Below are 22,976 nucleotides of genomic sequence, written 5' to 3'. Positions count from 1 at the left end.
TAACACAACTACCATACTAAAAATGGGGTAAGAGGTCTGGTGTGGTAGGTCACGCCTGTAATTCCAGCACTTTGGGAGGCCAAAGTGGGCAGATCACTTGAGGTCTGGAGTTCAAGACCAGTCTGGCCAAAATGGTGAAACCCCATCTCTAATAAAAATACAAGGATTAGCCGGGCATGGTGGCACATGCCTATAATCCCAGCTACTCAAGAGACTGAGGCAGGAGAATGGCTTGAATCCGGGAGGGGGAAGTTGCAGTAAGACGAGAGCATGCCACTGCACTCCAGTCTGAGTGACAGAGTAAGACTCTGTTTAAAAAAAAAAAAAAAACAGGGTAAACGAAAAAAAGACACTGTAATTCCATTTCGTTAACACATCTTGTTTGTACTCTCAGTACAAGTAAGCACTAAACATATTTATTTTAAAGAAAGAGGACTGACTACTATAACAAAATTTCCCCCTTAATTGAAAGTTCAGATACATGTTTAAATAATAGCATAATAAAGCTGATTCTGACACAGAAACAAAGTTTGCTTCACTTATGTTTGTTATAAATGTGAACACTGGGCACTAAAATTAAGATTATAATGTATCTGTGTTCTTAGAGGAAGAATTATATTCTTTATTCATTTATGTCCAATATTGAATAGTGTCAGACATAAAATGCTCAATTAATGTTTATTGTGAACAGACCCAGGGGCAGCAAACTATAACCCACAGACAAATCCATCTGCCACCTAATTTTGCATATCCTACAGTTAAGAAGCATTTTTACATGTTTAAATCATTGAAAAATTCAAAAAAATATTTTAAACATGTAAAAATGATATTAATTATACATTTCCATGTTCATAAACAAAAGGTTAACATAACACAGCCATGCTTAATCTTTATGTATTGTGTATGTATGACTATTTTTATAGAGTAGATGGCAGAGTCGAGTTTTTGGGATATGGACCATATGGCCCAAAAAGTCAAAAATATTTACTATCAGCCCTTTCAATGAAAAGCGTGCAGATGCCTGGAATAGATGAGCTGTTCAATGGAAATTTCTCAGATTACAAACAACATAGATGCTCCCAAACAACATCTGCAAAGCACATACATTGTATCCTTGTCACATTGTGAGCTTTTAAATGCGTACGTGCAGACAAGAAAACAGTTGCTAGTTGCTTTTTTCTAACTCTTAATATATAATCATAAGTACGTGTAAATGGTTTATGTCTCTATCACCAGATTGCAAGTTCACCAGGGACAAGAGCTGAATTCTTGTTCACTTTTATATCTTCAGGTCCTGGAAGAGCATGTGGAGCAATGCAGATGTTCAGTAAAGAGTTTTCAAAGTAAATATAGAAAGGAAGGAAAGGACATTAAATTTTCACTGATTTAAAAATAAACAGATATTCAGACCATAAAGGCTGCAGAAACATAATCTAGAGAGTGAGAATGTGGGATTCTTGTCTCCCTGTTTGGTCTTTTACAATTTCTTCTTAATAAAAGAACCCAACTCAACCTGTATGTAGCAGAGCCTACATATTACTTAGGAGTGGATTATGGCTAAGTTTCCCTTCAGAAAGGGCAACATAGAGCAGCTTAGGGGATGCTGGTGTTCACTCAGTTGGGAAACTCAGGGATTGACATAATGACTATGGTAGAAAAACAAGAAAAATCTATAAGCTGGGACACAAGAGTACTTTGAGATAAAGAGAGGAGGCATTATTTTTAAGGGATAGGTAACTTAGGTGAAGGGCTCACAGCAAATTCCATTCTGTCAGGCTTTGGTATAGGGTCCGGCTGCAGCTGCAGGTGGAGTGCAAGGCTAAAACTCTGAGAGAAGGGCTGCTCTCTCCTTGGCCTGAGGAACTAGGAAGGGAAACCTGGAATAGCCAGGTATGACCAAAAAAAGAGAAATTTTATAAAGAAGAGAGCCAGAAAAAAATAATAAAAAGAGTGCCCCAATGTTCTATGAATAATCTCTGTCCAAGTCTCTGGCCAAAATGGAAACCTGTATGTGCAGGGAGCCCTTCTAGCAGCTAAGCCTAGAGGAATTGAATTGATATTTGGACTGCTGCCCAGAGCAGAAAAAAGTTTGTCATTTGAGGCTAGACCTGGTGACTCATGCCTGTAATCCCAGCACTTGGGGATGCTGAGGCAGGATCACCTGACGTCAGGAGTTCAAGACCAGCCTGGTCAACATGGAGAACCTCATCTCTACTGAAAGTATAAAAATTAGCCAGGAGTGGTGGCGCATGCCTGTAATCCCAGCTACTCGGGAGACTGATGCAGGAGAATTGCTTGAACCTGAGAGGCAGAGGCTGTAGTGAGCTGAGATCATGCCACTGAACTCCAGCTTGGGCAACAGAGCAAGACTCTGTCTCCAAAAAAAAAAAAGAAAAAAAAATAGTTTGTCATTTGAGTCTATGCAACTTAATCACTTGCTTAAACAAATTATCACCATGCCTCAAAAAAAATACAACACATCCCAGAGCCTCCATTCACACATGCAGGATAAAACTCAAAATTATATGACAAAGAACTAGGATGACATAATCACACATGGGAAAATGTAATCAGCAGCAGGTAAATCTGAGATGATGCACACAAGGATTTTAAAACTTCCAACATAATTATGCATAATGAAGTAAGGGAAAATATTCTTATCATGAATGAAAAGGTAACGGAGAAATTTTTATTTTAACTAAAACAACCAATTAAAAATTTTGGAACTGAAAAACAGAGTGCAGGCAATCCCTGACTTATAATGGTTCCACTTAAGATTTTTCTGCTTTATGATGGTGCAAAAGTGATATATATTCGGAGGGACATAACCACTCTATTTTCACTTTCAGTACAATATGCAATAAATTACATGAGGTATTCAATATTTACTGTGAAATAGGCTTTGTGTTAGATGATTTGACCCAACTATAGGCTAACGTATATGTTCTCGGCAAGTTTAAGGTAGGCTAGGCTTAGCTATGATTCTCAGCAGGTTAGGTATATTAAATGCATTTTCAATTTATGATGGATTTATTGAGATATAACCCTATTATAATTTGAGAAGCATCTGTAGTTGATTTCTTTTTTAATCACTGCATAGGATTGTCAGTAGAATGAAGATAACAAAGGAAAAAATCACAGAACTTGAGGACGTATCAATTGCAATTATGCACTCTGAAAAACAGAAAACAAAATCAAAATATATGGTGAAGCCTCATCTAACAGCCTCTTAGACTTACAGATGATTGTAATACAAAAAGGAAATGAAAGAGAGAATGGGTCAGAGCTATTTGAATAAACAAGAGCAAAATACTTTTCAAAATTGGCCGATAGCATACATTTCAGATTCAAGAAGCTTAGTTAACATAAGTATGATAAAATTTAAAATGCTTATGCTGAAATCCAACAATAAAGACCAAATTTTGAAAGCATCAAAACAACAGATATATTACACACAGAAAAAAATGAAATTGTGGATATCACATTAGAAACTAGGTGAAGACAACAAAATAATGCCTTTAAAGTACTAAAAGAAAAAAAAGACCATGAAAAATTATATATTCAGCAGGAATACATTTCAAGAATGACGGCAAAATAAAAACATTTTGAGGAGGAAAAACTAATATAATTTATCCTTAACAGAACTGCACTACAAGAAATACTAAAGGAGTTTCTTCAAGCTGCAGAGAAATGATACCAGAAACAAATTCAGATAGTTAGAAGAAATAAAGACTGCTGCAAATAATAAATATGATAAAAGAATATCTTCTTCTTCATTCATTTTAATGCTGTCTAAAGCAATATTATAACATTGATTTGTAGGGTTTATAATATGTAGAGATTATAGACACAATATATGTGAACACTGTAGAACAAAATAAAAATATCAGATGCTATTTCATAGTGTACATGTTTCATAATATATGAATTTTAGATCTAACAATGGATCAGAATAACAAAAGCTCTAATATCCTCATTTAAAACTGATTGTAAATGCCCAAATTAGAAAATAATAATTTGTGGCATAATGGGAAATATTTTTTCAAATAAATTGTTTTTTAATCTTTGATAGACTTAAAGTGAATTATACATTAAAAAACCCTTTATCATCTTTAATATCAGCTGAGCTTCAGAATTACTTAAAACTTTCATATTTGTATTCCCATCTTTAAAAGTAGTTTTACCATCCTTACAAAGATGTATTTGATTTTGTTGTAGTACAACTATTTTATCTAAATGCAATGTTACATTGTTTTAAAAATTAGTACTACATTTTAACCATTCTTTCCCTGAGCTTTACTAGATTTCAAATATCGACAACAGTGATGTTTTTAATGTTCTAATCGATTCTCAAACTTGCCACTCAAGGCATTGATTACATAATGAAAAATATAATTTTGGAGCACTGGCAAATCATTTCAAGAGTAAGTTAATCAAAAATTTGGTTAATACTTATGAAATAAGAATTTTTGAGTAAAGACAGGATTCAGACCATTTTTCTATAAATATTTTCCAACAGCTAATATCTACAGCCAGAACACTTGCTTACTTAAAATTATTGCTAGAGAATACTTACATGTTAACATTTAATTGTATTAGTAAGAGATGCATGACTATTACCAAAGTTACCAGCCTTCAATTAGTTATGCAGGCAATATTTTGTCTCTTTTTCCTATGTAGCTTGCATTATTATTATCTTTGTTTTACAGATGAGGAAACTGAGACTACAAAACTAGCGGAATGGCAAGGCTGGAATTCAAACCCATCTAGTCTGATTCCAGAGATTTTAAGTCAACCCAGATGATATCATTCTATGGCATCTGCCTATACAACACCTCAGTTTTGATGTGGATTGCCCCCATTTTATCTCTTGACTAGGCAATCAAAAATATGCATGAAAAAAAAAATGAGGGAAAATGGCAGACAGGAAAGAGAGAGAGAAGAAAATTGGGAAGCACAGTGTCTTCTGAAGTTATTTAACTCCGCAGTAAGGAGGCAAGCAAGAGGCATTCAGTAAGAGCCATCAACAAACAAAAGCCTAGAGTAAATAAATATGTGCTGTGAAAAACCTTCTGAGTAAAAGAAAGAAACAGAGGAGAGGTACTAAAGGAGAGACATATGGAATCAGCCATCTGTAAGACTGCAATGGCCGTTAGGTTGGGAGCAAGATTCACTATCACCATCTAACATAACTAAATCTGTAATAAAAGTTTCCTATGTTGCAGTTAGTGCTTGTTACTATTTGTGAGGCTGGTCCCTTTTTGGTAATAAAACTGGCTGATTCCTAAAAATTGTTAGGAATTCTAAACAAAAATAATTTTTGACATTAAAGCCAAACAAATTAAGAAACTCCATCTTATCAATGTAGAGGTAAAATTAGCAACACCAAAATTATTCAGAAATGGACTAAACATCTACTTTTTTGAGTTCTGGGTTTTCTATAATAAGCTCTATCCACAATTTCTCATGTAGTTCTTAACCATCCTAAAAATTTAGCATCATTATTTCCTCTCTTAAAGTTGTGAAAAATAAGGTTCAAAAATTAATTTAAGATTTTACAGCTAGGGAAGGACAGACCAGGGAGTCTAATCCACATGTGTAATAGTTATGAAAACTCTGCCAAACTAACATCAAATGCCTGAATATTTGCTTGTTTCAAATTACCTCTAGGGTAATAACCATATTTTAACATTAATTGAATTTATTTGAGGGAAGTATCACTTATAAAAATAACTAGCTTTTAGTTGTGCCAGGAAATGTGTTCCTTCTTTTCCTAGCATGTGTAAAGCCATCAGATGAGGGCAGGCATGGAGTCCATTTTTGCTCTCTAGTACATCTTAAACACCCAGTACCTGATGTTGAATGAATGGAGTTCATTAGTTAATAAATGAAAAAGTTTCTGGCTCACTCCAGAGCTACGTCAAAGTCTACAGAGCAGTTCAGCAGAGCTTTCCAGTCAACTTGATTTAACAAGTGGTACTAGACAGAGCTGAAACCAGTCCAGCCAAAATAAAAGAAATTTGTCAAATTAAGCTGTGTATATTGTCCCAAAGCTAAAATCAGTACAGCCAAAATAAAAGACATTTGACTGTCTAATTAATCTAGGTATATTTTCCCATTTACATTTTACAATTTCCATAAAGAGTAAGAAAAACTGGAAAATTCCAGTTATCTAAATAGGCCCATTGGAATCCCAGGAACCCAATTGTGAGAATCCGATGTGACATTTTAAAATCATAAATATTTCGAAACTGGTTAAAGAATGTATAAAATTGGGCATTTTAACTACTAATATGTAGTTAGATTCTACTTCCCTAATTAAATATTTGGGGGGAAAGGAAGAAACAGAGGTGGAAAAGAATGAAGAAGGAAGGGAGGGAAGGAAGGAAAGGAGGAAGGGAGAGAGGTGAGAAAATAAATTTAAAGCATTTACCAGACACATCACCATTGTGATCATAAAACGGAGGTGATAGACTGGTCATCCCATTTCTCTTTGTCCAATGAGGTTGCAGACTCTGATCTTCAGTCATGTTACAGAGACCATCCTCAAAATCACATCTTTCATAATTCAAGCCTAATGAGAGAGAAGAGAAACTGGTTTTCACAACTGTGTTTAGCTTTTTAAAAAATAAGACAATAGCAGAAAAATAAAGTTTAGCAACAAATGACAAATGTAAGTTAACATAAGAATTATTCCTTACAAATCTAAGTCTACTTTATTAATGCAAAGCTTTTCATGCATCCAATATTCTAGTAAGTTACCGCAACAAAAAACAGTGTGTTCAAATAGAAAGAATGCCACACGACACAGGGTCAGAAGACTGAGGATCTAATCCTGATTTTGATTCTTACTGAGTGTCTTAGCTTAACTATTCAAACATAGCAAGCCATTCCTTTATTTGCAAAATCAGAACAATAATATCCTGTCCTGTGTCTCTCAAGCAATTGCTATGAAGATCTATAATACAATACAAATAAAAATGCAGTTGGCCCTCCATGTCTATGAATTCCTCATCTGTGGATTCAATCAATGGCAGATCAAAAATATTCAGGAAAAAAATGCATCTGTACTGAACACATACAGATTTTTTCTTGTTATTTCCTAAAGAATACAGTATATCAACTATTTACATAGTGTTAATATTTACATTGTCTGAGGTATTATAAATTGTCTAGAGACGATTTCAAGTATACAGGAAGATATGCATAGGTTATATGCAAATACTACATCATTTTATATCACAGACTTGCTATCCATGGAGAGCAAGAGACCATTGGACTTTATAACTCTTAGGTACCATAACATATATGGAATTATTATTAAGGTTACATCTTAAAACTCAACTTCCATCTTCATGCCATGCAGGCATATCAGAATTTCAGGTTTTGGCAGATCAAATCACAGAGACCCCGCTGATGAAAACTCAACCATTAGTGGCCGAGACATACTCCTGAAATTACGTACAGCACCTCATCATTGAATCTCAGTGTTTGAGGAAAGTTTAGTGTTTTAAATCACAACAAAGACATTTCTGACTCTTTCTCTGGGTGATCTAAGAGGCTAGGGAGAAACAGAAGAATTCAAGCATGTGGTTGTTCCCAATACCTACCCATGTAGGGCTTTATTCTATTATCCAACGTCTAAGAAAGTCACATTCTAAAAATAGATGATCTCAACCACAAATGGCCCCTCCCCAGGTTGTGGTCCTCAGCAACTGTAAAGATGGTCCTTTTGAGGTAGGAGAATAGCAGGACTTGTTTTATGGTCTCAACCCTGCTGACCAAAATAGGATCTGGTCGAGTCAGGATAAAGTGAAGAAGCTGGCAGAAACCAGCAGATGGCTACAGAAACAATCCCAAGCTGCTCTCATTGCTCACTAGCATAAGACACTCCTACCAGTGCCATGACAGTTTGCAAATGCCATGGCAATGACCCAAAGTTACCACTCCCTTTCTAGAGTTTTTTTTTTTTTTTTTTTTTTTTGAGGCAGAGTCTCGCACTGTCGCCCAGGCTGGAGTGCAGTGGCGCGATCTCGGCTCACTGCAAGCTCCGCCTCCTGGATTCATGCCATTCTCCTCCCTCAGTCTCCCGAGTAGCTGGGACTACAGGCTCCCACCACCACGCCCGGCTAATTTTTTGTATTTTTAGTAGAGACGGGATTTCACCATGTTAGCCAGGATGGTCTCAATCTCCTGACCTCGTGATCCACCCACCTCGGCCTCCCAAAGTGCTGGGATTACAGGCTTGAGCCACCGCGCCCGGCCTCTAGAGATTTCTAAGTAGCCTGCCCCTCAATTTGCATTAACCTACTCCTTGATTTGCATGTATGTAACAATGGGTATAACTACAGTTGCCAACACCCCACAAGCATGGCTCCAGGTGTACTACCTATGAGTTAGCCCTACTCCACATGAAGCAACTACAATTCAATAAAAGACTGATGTTTACCACCACCAGCTTATCTGTGAATTTTTTTTTTTTTTTTTTTTTTTTTTTGAGATGAAGTCTCATTCTGTCACCCAGGCTAGAGTGCAGTGGTAAAATCTCAGCTCGCTGCGACCTCCACCTCCTGGGTTCAAGTGATTCTCCTACCTCAGCCTCCAGAGTAGCTGGGATTACAGGTATGTGCTACAATGCCCAGCTAATTTTCTTTTGTTTTGTTTTTGTATTTTTAGTAGAGATGAGGTTTCACCACGTTGGCCAACCTGGTCTCCAACTCCTGACTTCAAGTGTTCCACCCATCTGGGCCTCCCAAAGTGCTGGGATTCCAGGCATGAGTCACCATGCCTGGCCTGAATTTTTTTTTTTAATTTTCACAATTCACGTGTAATACTCTTGTTGTAGCCAATATATGTTATATAATGATTTGTTTTCCTTTCCCCTTCTTTTAACCTTTAGTGTAGAATAACATATTCCACAGTAGTAAAAAGGAGCAAAGGATATTCTCCTAATTTCTTTAATGCTCTTTTCAGCTTGATTCAGAGTTGCCTAACAAAACAGCTGTGTAAAGTTATAAGATTACTACAGTGAGCTTGGAGAAAGTAGAAAGAACAAACTTTAAAAAACAGTGGAGATTTTATACTTCCTGTTCCATCACCAGAGCCACTTGGCTTTGAGATTTCAACAGTCTTTTTTTTTTTTTCATTACTTGAACAAAACTGTTGCAGAACGTGGCTTTGAATTGCTTTGAACTTGAACTCTGCATCTGCACAGAAGCAGGCCTTGAGCATGATTTTAATAATTGTTGAACAATTAACTATATATCCAAAGCACTGCCCTATGACTCTGAAACTTCTTTAAGTGAATTCTTTCCTGAGTGAATCCAAGAACCCTCCCAGCCTAAGCCCTAATTTCAGCACTCACCTGCATATCTGCATCACTCTGACAAGTTCCTTCACTTCCTGACTAGTTGCACTAGCTGTAGCTGGAGCAAATATGCTGGTTAATAGTTAAATAGTGCTTGGCAACCCAGTCAAAAGAACATAATTTTCATTTCATCCTATCACAAAACAATTACCTCAATAAAGTGCAGCAATGAGGAATCTTATTATTACAGAATACCACTGGCTGGCAAAATATTTCAAAATAAGGGACCTAGGAGCAAAATCCACAAAACAGGCCACTGGTAATGAGGCTTGTATGTCTGTGGTTTCAGCATCTGTGGATTCAGCCAATCACATGCCATGAAGCCTGCTTCCTCGCCATGGCCTATTTCATTAATTTTACTCCTAGATCCCTTATTTTTAAAAAATTTGCCCACCAGCTGTATTGTATAATAATAAGAAGAATCCTCATTGCTACAATTTATTGAGGTAATTATTCTGTGCTGAGATTCCACTTGAAGTAACTTATTTCTTATGAAACAAGAAGAAAGCCTCATGAAGCAAGCCTGTTCTTCCATTTTAAAGATGAGAAAACTCAGATAATGTCTTACAGACATTAAGTAACTTGCTCAAGATAGACCAGCTAGTGGGTGCTAATGTCAAGAACAGAACACAAGTTTTTGTACTCCAGAACCATAGCTCTTAAAGCTCTCCTCTGAGGCATAATTATTAATCCACTGTCCCATTTTTATTACTGAACTAGAATTAAAGCTGTATCAGAGCTCCTAGTTGGCCTAAGGAAACTAGTATTTCCAGATAGAGTTGATATCATTCTCTTCAAAAGCAAAGAAATTCTATTAGTCTATGAATCACACTATGATCAAATACACAATTCCTATAAGGCCTTGGACATACTTAGGATAGCTGGAATATCCAGATTATTACCTTATAGACTCCTAATTATCCAGGGAATCTGATTGAACAAAAAAAGGAACTAAATTATATAGTCACTTGTATATGTGTTTGTGTGTATGTGAGATTCAATTAGCTATGCATGTATTGACATAAGTATGTATCTATTTTCAAGTTTCTTTTAGTTCTCAACAATTTTTACAATGATCTGATTATAAAATATTCTAAATTATTTTATCACCATATTTCAACAATTATGTGTATGAAAGGTACACACATTCTCACACAGGTGGTCAAACATTTTTTAAATACCAAGAAATTTTCCTGCAAAAAAATTACTTAGTTGATGTCTGTTTGCAATGTTCTTTGTTTTTTTAATACACAAGATAATGGTAATTTTTTAGTGTAAGAACCAGAAAAAAAAATAGCTAAATAAAATATTTTTTCATCGAAATAGTCTCAACAGGGGTTCTTTTTGCTATAAAATGAATCCAATGGGCACAGGTTTTCAATTAATTTTTAGCACAAAAAGCAATCCTGAACATCTAATAACTGCCAGATGACTCAAAAATACATCAGGAAAATTTTCTAAATACTCATTTTCCCCAGTAGAGAACTGCACATTTTAAACAATTCGAATAATTTTCCTTGAATTGTAGCTGGTTTACCTTTAAACTTCATATTCCACACAATCGCATTCAAGTCTGAAACTATCTGCTGTAATAAAATCTGTCACCATGTAGATGACAGCCATCACTAAATAGTGTGAAGTAATAACGCCACAGTTGGACCATATAATGAACAATTAGGAGTGCTATACAGGAACTTATCAGTAGAATCCAAGTTTCTGGACTTTTTGAACTTGTGCAATGTATCACTTTTTTTTCAATTTTATAATCCCAAAGGTCAGATGTACTGCAGTCAAAGAGGGAGGATTGGAAGGTTGCTTGGAAGCCACAATTATCTCCTGAGTTGGGTTCCACACTGTCAGATTCTCTCATTAAAGAACCACTAAAGAATTCCTCCTAGTTTTGATCTTTAACACGATAATGGAAAGAAAAATATTAAATAATATGCCAAAGTGACAGTCAGCTTGGTGCATGCTTTTGAAAAAATGGGAATGAATAGGATAAAGTTTCCATTGTAGTAATGGTGAAGAAACTCAGATAATCCAGAACTCAGGATTAACTCTGGAAAGTATGGTCTGGGTAAAGCATCACAACGTAATGTTCTTAGAAGACAGAACACAATGTAAGAATTATGAAAAATCTAGCAAAATTATGAAAAATCTAGCAAGGGAAGAGATGAGATAGAAACCACACTTATTTCAAAATCTTCCCTGGGTCAATATTAATAATGTACATTTCTCCTCCTCCTACAGGTTCTATGAGGCACAGTTGCAGTCTTCCCATCAGAGTCCTACTCTTTTTTTTATTATTATGGTAAAATATACATTACATAAAATTTACCATTTTAACCTTTTTTTTTTCTTTTTTAGACAGGGTCTTGCTCTGTCACCTAGGCTGGAGTGTGATGGTGCGATCGTGGCTCATTGCAGCCTTGATTTCCCCAGGCTCAAGTGATCCTCCCATCTCAGCCTCCCAAGTAGCTGGAACTACAGGTGCACACCACCACACCCGGCTAATTTTTTGCATTTTGTAGAGATGGAGCTTTGCCATGTTGCTCAGGCTGATCTCAAACTCCTGGGTTCAAGCAATCCACCAGTCTTGGCCTCCCAAAGTGTTGGAATTACAGGCATGAGCCACGATGCCTGGCCCATTTTAACAATTTTTAAGTGTAGAGTTCTGGGGTATTCAGTATATTCACATTGTTAAGCAACCATCACCATCATCTATCCCCAGAAGTCATTCCATCTTGCAAAACTGAAACTTCGTACCCATTAAACACCACCTTTCCATTTCTCCCTCCTCAACCCCTGGCAACCACAATTCTACCTTCTGTCTCTATGAATTAGAGTATTGTAGGTAACTCGTATAAGAGAAATCATACAGTGGATGTTTTTGTGTGTGTGTTGCTTGTTTCACTTAGCATAATGTCTTCAAGGTTAATCCATGTTGTAGCACATAAAATGTTGTTTATCCATTCATCTATCAATGGACACTTGTGTGGTTTTCAGCTTTGGGCTATTGTAAATAACGCTACTGTGAACATGGGTGTACAAATACCTATTCAATTCCCTGCTTTGGTTTCTTTGGGGTATATATCAAGAATTGAAATTGCTATATCATATGGAAATTCTATTTCTAATGTTTTGAGGAATTGTCATCTGTTTTCCAAAGTGGCTAAAACATTTTACATTCCCAACAGAAAAGCACAAGTGCTCCAATTTCTGCAAATCTTCATATATACATTATTTTCTAGGAGATTTTTTGGATGGTTATAATAGCCATCATAATGGGTGTGAAGTGGTATCTCATTGTGGTTTTTATTTGTATTTCCCTAATGATGAACAATGTTGACTATCTTTTCATGTGCTTATTGGACATTTATATATCTTTTTTGAGAAATGTCTATTTAGGTCTTTATTCATTTTTTAATTAGGTTATTTGTTTTGTGTCGTTGTTGAGTTGTAGTTATTTTTACATTCTGATATTAATCTGTTATCAGATGTATGATTTGCAAATATTTTCTACTACTCCATGGATTGCCTTTTCACTCTCTTGATACTGTCCTTTGATGAACAGAAGTTTTTAATTTCGATGAAGTCAGTGTATCTGTTTTCTTTTGTTGCCTGTGCTGTTGGTGCCATATTGAATATATCTTTACCACATCTAATATTATGAAGTTTGTCTCCTATGTTACTAAGTTTTACAGTTTTAGCTCTTATATTTAGGTCTTCAATCCATTTTGAGGTACTTTGTTGTATATGGTATAAGGTAAGGGTCCAACTCCAATTATTTTGCTTGTGGCTACCCAATTTTCACACCACCTTTGTTGAAAAGACCGTCCTTTCCCCATTGGTCTTGGGTCCCTTCTCAAAACTCACTTGACCATATATTTGAAGGTTTATTTCTGGGCTCTCTATTCTATTCCATGGTCTAGATGTCTGTCTTTATGTCAATACCACACTCGGGTACTGTAGCTTTTTAGTAAGGTTTGAAATCAGGAAGTGTTAGACCTCTTTCTTATTTTCTCAGGTTTTTGTTTTTGTTTTTGAGGTCCCTTGAGATTCCACATGAATTTTAGGATAAATTTTACTACTTTTGGCCGGGCGCGGTGGCTCAAGCCTGTAATCCCAGCACTTTGGGAGGCCGAGATGGGCGGATCACGAGGTCAGGAGATCGAGACCATCCTGCCTAACACAGTGAAACCCCGTCTCTACTAAAAATACAAAAAACTAGCCAGGCGAGGCGGCGGGCGCCTGTAGTCCCAGCTACTGCACTCCAGCCCAGGCAACAGAGCGAGACTCTGTCTCAAAAAAAAAAAAAAATTTTACTACTTTTACAAAAGAAAAATTATTGAAATTCTGACTGAGATTGCACTGAATCTGTAGATTGCTTTGGGTAATACTGAAATCTTAATAATATTAAATCTTCCAATCTATGGACACAGAACATCTTTTCCATTTATATCTTTGTAAATGTCTTTCAACAATGACATAGTTTTCAATATAAAAGATTTTTGTCTCTTTAGTTTATTCCTCAGTATTTTATTCTTCTTGATGCTATTGTAAATGAAATTGGTTTATTCATTTCAGACTGTTCGTTAGTGTACTAAAATGCAACTGAGTTTTGTGTGTTTGTTTTGTATCCTGCAACTTTGCTGAGATTTTTAACTAGCTCTGTTTTTTTTTTAAATAGAATCTACATTTAAGATCATGTTGTCTATGAATAGAGATACTTTTACTTCTTCCTTTCCAATTTGAATGCCTTTAAATTTTTCTTGCCTGATTACACTGTCTAAAACTTTCAAAACTATGCTGAATAGAAGTGATAAAAATGGCCATTCCTGTCTTGTTCCTGATCTTAAAGGAAAAGCTTTCAGTCTTTCACCATCAAGTGTGATGTTAGCTGTGGGTTTCTCACATATGGCTTTTATTATGTTGAGGTGGTCTCCTTCTTTTCCAAGTTTATGAGTGTGTTTTATCCCTTTTTGAGGAAAGCTATGTGATATAATTTGGATGTGTGACCCCTCCAAATCTCATGTTGAAATGTGATCCCCAGTTTTAGAGGTGGAGCCTGGCAGGAGGTGTTTGGGTCATGGAGGTGGATCCCCTATGAATGGCTTGGTGCCCTCCCCACGGTAATGAGTGAGTTCTCACTGTTAGTTAACAAGCGAGTTGGTTGTTTAAAGGAGCTTTGCACCTCCTCCTCTCCCTTGCTGCCTGTCTCACAATGTGGCACATCTGCTCCCCCATTGCCTTCTGCCATGAATATAAGCTTCCTTACCAGAAGTCAAGCAGATGCTGGTGTCATGCTTCTACAGCCTGCAGAGTCATGTGCCAGATCAACCTTTTTGTTTTTTAATAAATTACCTAGTCTGAAAGATTCTAGAATAGCAATAGAAAATGGACTAACACACTATGTATTACATTGTCACAAAATTGTACATACAATTCATTGTATTGTTCTGGAAAACCATTTCCTTCATTTAGATAACATACAAAAATATTTTCATAAAGAATAATTTCCCTACTCTCAATTAATGTAAAAATTAGCGGCCAGTTCCTGAAAAGAATGAAATGAATCCAAAATATTCCAATTAAATGAAAGTAAAATGTCATAATTCTCAAGAGTAAATGTCAATTAAAGACCTACTATTTGGCTTGGTGATTTAAAAGTATTAACTAGTTTTTATCAAGGATATATTTGTTATCATTTACATTGAATTAATTTTAATATTTTCATTGACACATAAACAAGAAAAACCCTAAGTCACAAAGGTATACTATAGTGAATTAAGTGAGTACTGTTAAAGTTCACACCAGAATTATCCAATATTCCTTCAGCAGGATTCTTGTCATATATAGTTGCCTTTATCCTTAAGTCTTGAGAACATCTTTGGCAAGGATTGTGTCATCAATGGTATCTATATCAGTGAAAAAAGGATTACCAGACCATGTTTCAACTTTATTATTGCCTGATGATTCATAACCTTCAAAGGAGGTCTTCAGTGTTTGCAGGTGTCTGATGATATTTGCAGAAATATTAACAAGGTATAGCATTCACTCCAGCTTACAGCAGTATTCACTCAAGTATTAGAAGTGTTGTATAGCTGTTTACAAATAATTCTCTATTCCAGAGTAGCTATTTGGCCAGAAGATGTAATGGCTTTTCAGTAGTTTCTGCAAGGATAAATACAGGGCCCTAAACAGAAAGTTTAATCTTTTACATGGACAAATTTTTCATTAAGCTAATTCATGAACAAATGAACTCCTGTCACTTTTTCCCCAAATAGGTTTTCAATTTCTCTCAAAATAAGTAAAATTTCTTTTCCAAATTCAATCAAGCATTTCAAGACCTACCCAGTGGAAAGTCACAATTATTTCTGGGTAGTAGAGAATATTATATTCTATTCATATTTCTCTGATGGAAACTTATTTAAAAACTGTGATTCAAGGTCTTTGCTGTCATAAATTTGATAGCTTTCACAACAGAATGCCAGGCTTCTCTCAGAATTCCTAGCCAAGCTTAAAGTGTCAATACATACATGAAGAAATGATATTTAGTTACAAACATTTTTGCTTATAAGCAGAAAAATGTACATGGGATGACAAACATGGCAGGAGAGCTATCTATGCACAGATATGGGCTCAGAAGACATTTGCTTTGGAAGAAACGATTCACCATTTGATGTTGCCAGGTGTCTGAAATCTTCAAAGGGAGCTCACAAACTGAATATTCTTCTTGTGTGACATCAATTTACACACTTGAGCCATAAAATACGAGCAGACTACATTGCAAGAGTAGTTTTATCCAATTCCATGGTGAAAGAAAATAGTGCAACTGAATATTCCTCCATTCACTCAGTCAGTAAACCAGTACTATCAGCCAGTCTATTAAATATTTATTGACTGTAAGTGCCAATCAGTCTTCTAGAAGTGGAAGAACTAGGTAAATTTCCTGATCAAATGGGGTTACTATTTTGCATTTTCATGAGCTCCTTAAAACACCAGAGAAATTGTTTGCAGCTCTGGAAGAATGGTATCATTTCATTCAGAAATACTTCTTTTTTTTTTTTTTTTTATTAAAATCTCACTAAGGTACATGACCCCACCAAATTTTCCCTAATCGTTATAAGGCATCTTTTACCGGAATTGTGATAAGAAACTCTGGAAGATGGGTCAAAATAAAATTCCAGTAAAGTTTTACTTTCTCCCTAGAAGAAAGAGTCACTGCGCAGCCAATTTTCAGAATATGCTGAGAACACTTCCCCAGTTCAATGCTTTCGTGTGTTCACAGGCTTTGGGAAGCACTGCCAGTTTTGTACATCATACCCAGAGATGAAAGAACAATCCACATAACTTATGGTTCATCTTTTCTTTTATATTTCCATTGCCCGTTATGACACAAAACAGTCTACAACTAGGAAGCAATTATAGACATCAAAATATATTAAAGAAAATGATTTATGTTACACCACTGTATACACCAGCATCTAAGTCATAAAACAATTACAAGAGTGAAAAGTTCCTAATGGTGTTATTTGACCTAAAAAGTGTTTTATGAACACTGTTTTCAAAATAACAGAAGGAATCTAATAGACATACATCCCAAAAGAAAAAAAAAAAAGACATATCCAGTTCAAGGTCTCTCTGAAGTCCATCCATGGGAGCAAGATTAAAATCAACTCTCTTGGAAGAAAAATAGCATTGAAGGAAGGAGAAAAGATAGCATAGAAATAAAAAGTATTGAATAAATAATAATAAAATAGCATTGAAGGAAGTAGAAAAGATAGCACAGAAAAAATAAAAAGCTTTAGTAGGTATGTTTATTTTAACTAAAATAAACGATAAAATTCCCAATAAAGATTCATACCATTGACATATTAGTTACAAGTAAGTACTTGTAAATTTCATTTGCTATGCCTCGTTCACTGGAAAATTTTCAGAATCTACATCAGTAAAAGTTTCAAAAAGGAGTTCAGTGTGGTGGTGGTGGTGTTGTTTGACCATAAATGTAAGGATTTATTTCTGTTTTCTTAATTCTATTGTTTACATATCCAATTGTACTATAATGCAATATTTCTTTCCTTTTTTTTTTTTTTGATTTTCAACTTTTATTTTAAGTTCAGGGTTACATGTGCAGGATGTGTGAGTTCGTTACACAGGTAAACATGTCCCATGGTGGTTTGCTGCACAGATCATCCTATCACCTAGGTATTAAGCCCAGCATCCTTTAGCTATTCTTCCTGATGCTCTCCCTCCTGATGACCCCCACAACCTCTGACAGGCCCCAGTGTGTGTTGTTCCCCTCCCTGTGTCCATGTGATCTCATTGTTCAGGTACCACCTATAAGTGAGAACATGCGGTATTTAGTTTTCTGTTACTGTGTTAGTTTGCTGAGAGCAGCTCCAGTTCCATCCATGTCCCTGCAAAGGACATGATCACATTCCTTTTTCTGGCTGCATAGTATTCCATGATGTATATATACACCACATTTTCTTAATCCAATCTATCATTGATGGGCATTTAGGCTGATTCCATGTCTTCGCTGTTGCGAATAGCGCTGCTGCACATGACACAAGGCTGCTTTGACACTCTAGAATCTTCAAGGTAGATAACTTTGCTGACAAACCTTGAAATCTTAAAAATGGTGTTTTTCTTTTTTCTTCACCTTCTACTCTGTGACCTCTCTCTTGTCATTGCCTCTAGAAAAGTTAGAACCATTATAAATGAAATACAAGGAAAAATAGACTGTCCAATTTTGACTAATAATTGGTCCTTGAACAGCTAAAATGTCTGAATGACAGAGGGCATAGGCTTAACTCCATAGAATTAGAATTGGAAAACCACAACAGGAGAGTGAGAAGACTCCATCCTGGGGAGGCCAGGCAAGGGTAAGGGGTCCGAGAAGAGGGTAGGAAAGATGGACATGACTTTGCAGAGGGTAGACTGGGGGAAGGGACCGGGGAGAGAAAAAAGAACCTGATTTCCAGAAATTACATCAAAAAGGAACTGTGTTCACCTTGTGTGATGGTTAAGCAACTTCTAGGCTGGCATCAGGGACCAGCAGGGAAACTGAGCTCAAACCTGCAGACAAGTTATTGCCTTCAAAGAAACACCAGCACAGAGGCACCACAATGAGCTCCTCTTACTGCTGTAAGGTGATGTACATAAAACAACTGCATGGGGCAGAAGGCTCAAAACCGGAAACATCGGTGGATACTAGTGGATACACACATGCACACACACACACACACACACACACACACAAACACACAAGAGAGAGCCCAGACACTGTGCTCCAAAACAAAAGAAAAAGACTGATATCCAGATGGGCAGTTGTGATGGGGAAGGAAAAGTCCCAGGCTCTGAACATGAATAGGACTGGACAATGCATGGATTTAACCCTGCTACATAAACACGTTTCTTGCTGATATTGACTGCCTTTGCTAATATAACTTTGACATATTATTTTACTAGCAAATTCTCAATTTCCTTACTCTGATTAAAAAATAACATCTGCAACAACAAAAAATAAATAAAACCTTTTTCATTAGTTTGAGAAAAAACATAGAAATGAGAAAGAAAGAAAAGGAATCCTGTTACATGGTATATATGCCTAATATTAGCTTGCTCTCATTACTAGAATAAGCACAATTGCTAATGGGAAGGCTGTTTATTAGATCGTTTTAAAATATAATTTTATCCTCATTATAAAAAACAGTAGATGCAGAGGCCAGCACGGTGGCTCACGCTTGTAATCCCAGTACTTTGGGATGCCACAGTGGGCGAATCATTTGAGCAGGAGTTCAAGATCAGCCTGGCCAACACAGTGAAACCCCATCTCTACTAAGAAAAATACAAAAAAAAAAAATTGCTGGGTGTAGTGGCATGCACCTGTAGTCCCAGTTACTCGGGAGGCAGGAGAATCACTTGAACTGGGAGGCAGAGGTTGCAGGGAGCCAAGATCGTGTCACAGCACTCCAGCCTGGGCAACAGAGCAAGAATCCGTCTTAAAAAAAAAACAAAACAAAATCCCAAAAATAATAGATGCTATTTTAGAAAAGTTGAACCCATAAAGATATACAAAAAAGAAAAGTGATGTATAAGCCCAACACACAGACATAATTCCATCTCATATTTTATGTGCAATGCCATACTATATTTTTAAGTATAATACATATATTGATGGGTAATCATGGTTTTTCTCATAACATTGTATCATGAGCATTTTCTCATTTTTAAATAGCATCAAAAATTATGACAGATGGCTGCACAGATGTCCATATTATCGATGCATCATAATTTATTTAAACATGAATCTAAAATCATAAAATTAAATGACTTCCCATTTCTACCATATTAAATGGTATTGTGAGGAGACTTTTTGCATGAATTCATTTTGTTTCTTAGAATAAATTTCTAAAGCAAAATTACCAGTTAGAGGGCATGAACACTTTTAAAATCCTCTTACATATTATAAAAATACTAAACAAAGGAAGGTAGGGTTTATAATTCTCTTGCCTGCAGTAGTATCCATCTTCTTATGCCCTTCCCAACAATGAACATACTTTTTTATTTTTCACATTTATTTTATTTTAAAAATATTGGCAGCTTTTTGTTTTCAATTGTGATTTACAATTAATAGTGAAGTTGATAACTTCATCATACATGGTCATTTCTCTTTGTGTGTGTGTGAGTTGTTTACAAGAATTTTACCTACATTTTTACAAAAGAAAAATGCATCTTTGATTTATAGACTTGGAAAAGAATTATTGGTGTGCTATATTGCAGACATTTTTCCTCTTTCATTTTACTTGCAATGTTTTGATATAATGAAACTTTTAATTTATATATTCTAATTTATTGACTTTTAAAGTTTTTTCTTTCATGTAACACTTACAAATGTCTTTCCGATCCCAATACTTATTCAACATCAATATTCAACAAACATATTTTGAAAATCTATTACACGTCGAAGAAAAAGAAAAACTTTCCTTGACTTTTCTGATTATTAGGGGCAATAAAGACTATGGCTTCATTGTTAATATTTAACATTTTATCTTTAGAAATTTTTGTTGTGTGGAGTAGATAAGAAATGTATTTCATGAAATTGCCTTGTATTCATTTGTTTTATGTAATAAAAACAGCATGGTATGGTGGTTAGTATTGACAGTTTCAGGATCCGATAGAATTGTTTGTGAATTCCAGCAGATCCATGGAACAGCTCTGTGTCCTCTGGCATTTTATTTTAGCTAGTCTAAGCCTCATTTCCTCAAGCTGTAAAATAGGAACAATAATAAAACTACTATTCCTACTATGTTTGTGTTTGGTAAAAATTAAATGAGACACTGGATGGAGATTATTTAACAGCGCTTGGCATACAGTAAGTACTGTATACAAATCTGCTGGAATTATTATTAGCTATTTTGTTTTCCCAACTAATTTGGAAGGCCAAGTTTATTTGTTAAATATATTACGCATATGCTTAATATTTTTAACAATCACATTCTTTTCTAATTATAAACTTTCATAACGTTAGTGTAGTTTACATGATACACTATCATACCTATTAATGAAAATTCTTTCTCTTTTTCTTCTCCCTCTTACTAGCTATTTATCCCTCATTTTTCTAGATAAACTTGGAAAACACTTTATCAGGTGGCAAAGTTTATCCTTGTGAGATTTTGTACTAGAGTGTGATTAAATCGATTCCATGAAAATGGACCTATTCACACCATTGCAACATCCTATTAAGAAGCATAGTCTTGTCATGAGTCTTTTTTCTGCATATCTGTGTTTTTTTCTGATTTTCTTCAGAGAGGCTCTACATATTTATTTTTAGATTTCTTGCATACCTAATTCTGTGGTACTATGAGCTGAATGTGTGTGTCCCCTCAAATTAATATTTAAAACCCTAATTCCCAATGTAATAGTATTGGAAGGTGGGGCCTTTGGGAAGTTATGAGATCATGAGGATGGTGCCTTCATGACTGGATGACTGCCCTCTCAAGAACAGCCACGGGAGATGTGATCTGTCTCTGTGCCATGTGAGGTCTCAATAAGAAGGCAGCCATCCGCAGACCAAAAAGAGGGCACCAGACACTGAATCTGCTGGCACCTTGATGGTGCCAGCAACTAATAAATATACTTAATTACCTATCAATAATTTCCTTGAATGTAAATGTACTGAATTCATCAAAAGACACAGAGTGGCTGAATAGATAAAAAGTCATTTTATGAGACCAGCATTACCTTGATAATAAAGCCAGATGGGGACACTTAAAGGATAAAAGTTGCAAGCCAATATTCCTGATGAACACAGATGCAAACGTTTTCAACAAAATATTTGCAAACTGAGTTCAACAACACATTGAAAGAATCATTCGGCATTGTCAAGTGGGATTTAGCTGAGGACTGTAAGTATGGTTCAACATGTGCAAATTAATTAATGTGATACACCACATTAACAGAATGAAGGATAAAAACCATAGAACCATCTCAATAGATTCAGAGAAAGCATTTGAAACATTCAAAATCCTTTTATAATAAAATCTTTCAACAGATTACTTATAAAGAGAAGACAATAAAAGCCATATGACCAACAGGTAGCAAACATCACACTTAACAGTGAAATGTTGAAAACTTTTTTTTCTAAGATCAGGGACAAAACAAAAATACCTATTCTCACCACCAATTTTCAGCATAGTCCTGAAAGTCCTAGCCAGAACATTTAGGCAAGAGAAAGAAATAAAAGACATTCAGATCAGAAAGAAAGAAGTAAAAGTGTATACCTGTTTGCCAATGACATAATCTTATATGTAGAAACCCAAAAGACTTAACAAAAAACTGTTAAAACTAATAAAAAATTCAGTAACATTGAAGGATACAAAAGCAACATAAGAAAAATCAATCGTTTTTCTATATACTAATAAGAAACTATCCAAAAAATATTGAGAAAACAATCCCATTTATAATAGCAGCATATCAAGTATAATACTTAGGTAAAAATTTAATTAACAAGGTGAAAGATCTGCATACTGAAAACTATAAAACACCGAGAATTAAAGTGAAGGAAACACAAGTACATGAAAAGGTATTCCATATTCACGGATTTAAAAAATTAATATTGTCAAAATGCCCAAAACACTCGAAGCAGTCTACAGATTTAATGCAATCCCTATCAAAATTCCAATGTAATTTTCACAGAAATAGAAATAGAAAAAAAAAAACTTAAATTCATATGAAATCACAAAAGATTCCAAATAGCCAAAACAATCTTGAGCAAAAAGAACAAAGCTGGAGGCATTACACTATCTAGTTTCAAAATATACTATAAAGCAACTGTAATCAAAACATAAAAATAGACCAAGAAAAGCAGACACAGAGACCAACAGAACAAGCTAGAAAGCCCAGAAATAAAGCAACATTTTTTTTTTTAAACTCTAATTTTAGGTTCAAGGGTACATGTGCAAGTTTCTTACATAGGTAGATTGTGTGTCATGAGGGTTTGTGTAGATTATTTTGCTACCCAGGCAATAAGAATAGTACTCAATAGGTGGTTTTCGATCCTCACCCTCTTTTCTCCCTCCTCCCTTAAGTAGTTCCCAGTGTG

At 35.4% G+C, this 22,976-nt stretch overlaps 1 protein-coding gene across 5 annotated transcripts in view; it reads right to left on the bottom strand.

The window, feature by feature from the left end:
- MALRD1 (MAM and LDL receptor class A domain containing 1) overlaps nucleotides 1-22,976 on the bottom strand; it is a 732,448-nt gene that overhangs the window by 703,036 nt on the left and 6,436 nt on the right. For all 5 annotated transcript variants that reach the window (XM_028826041.2, XM_077945484.1, XM_077945481.1 and 2 more), the window contains exon 2: nucleotides 6,434-6,574. In XM_028826041.2, the coding sequence (XP_028681874.2) occupies nucleotides 6,434-6,574 (141 nt within the window). The remainder of the gene's footprint in view (nucleotides 1-6,433; nucleotides 6,575-22,976) is intronic.

Source organism: Macaca mulatta, chromosome 9 (genome assembly GCF_049350105.2).
Source record: "Macaca mulatta isolate MMU2019108-1 chromosome 9, T2T-MMU8v2.0, whole genome shotgun sequence".
In the NCBI taxonomy this organism is placed as follows: Eukaryota; Metazoa; Chordata; class Mammalia; order Primates; family Cercopithecidae; genus Macaca; species Macaca mulatta.
The sequence above is the reverse complement of the archived record's forward strand: the minus strand, read 5'-3'. Positions and strand labels throughout refer to the sequence as shown.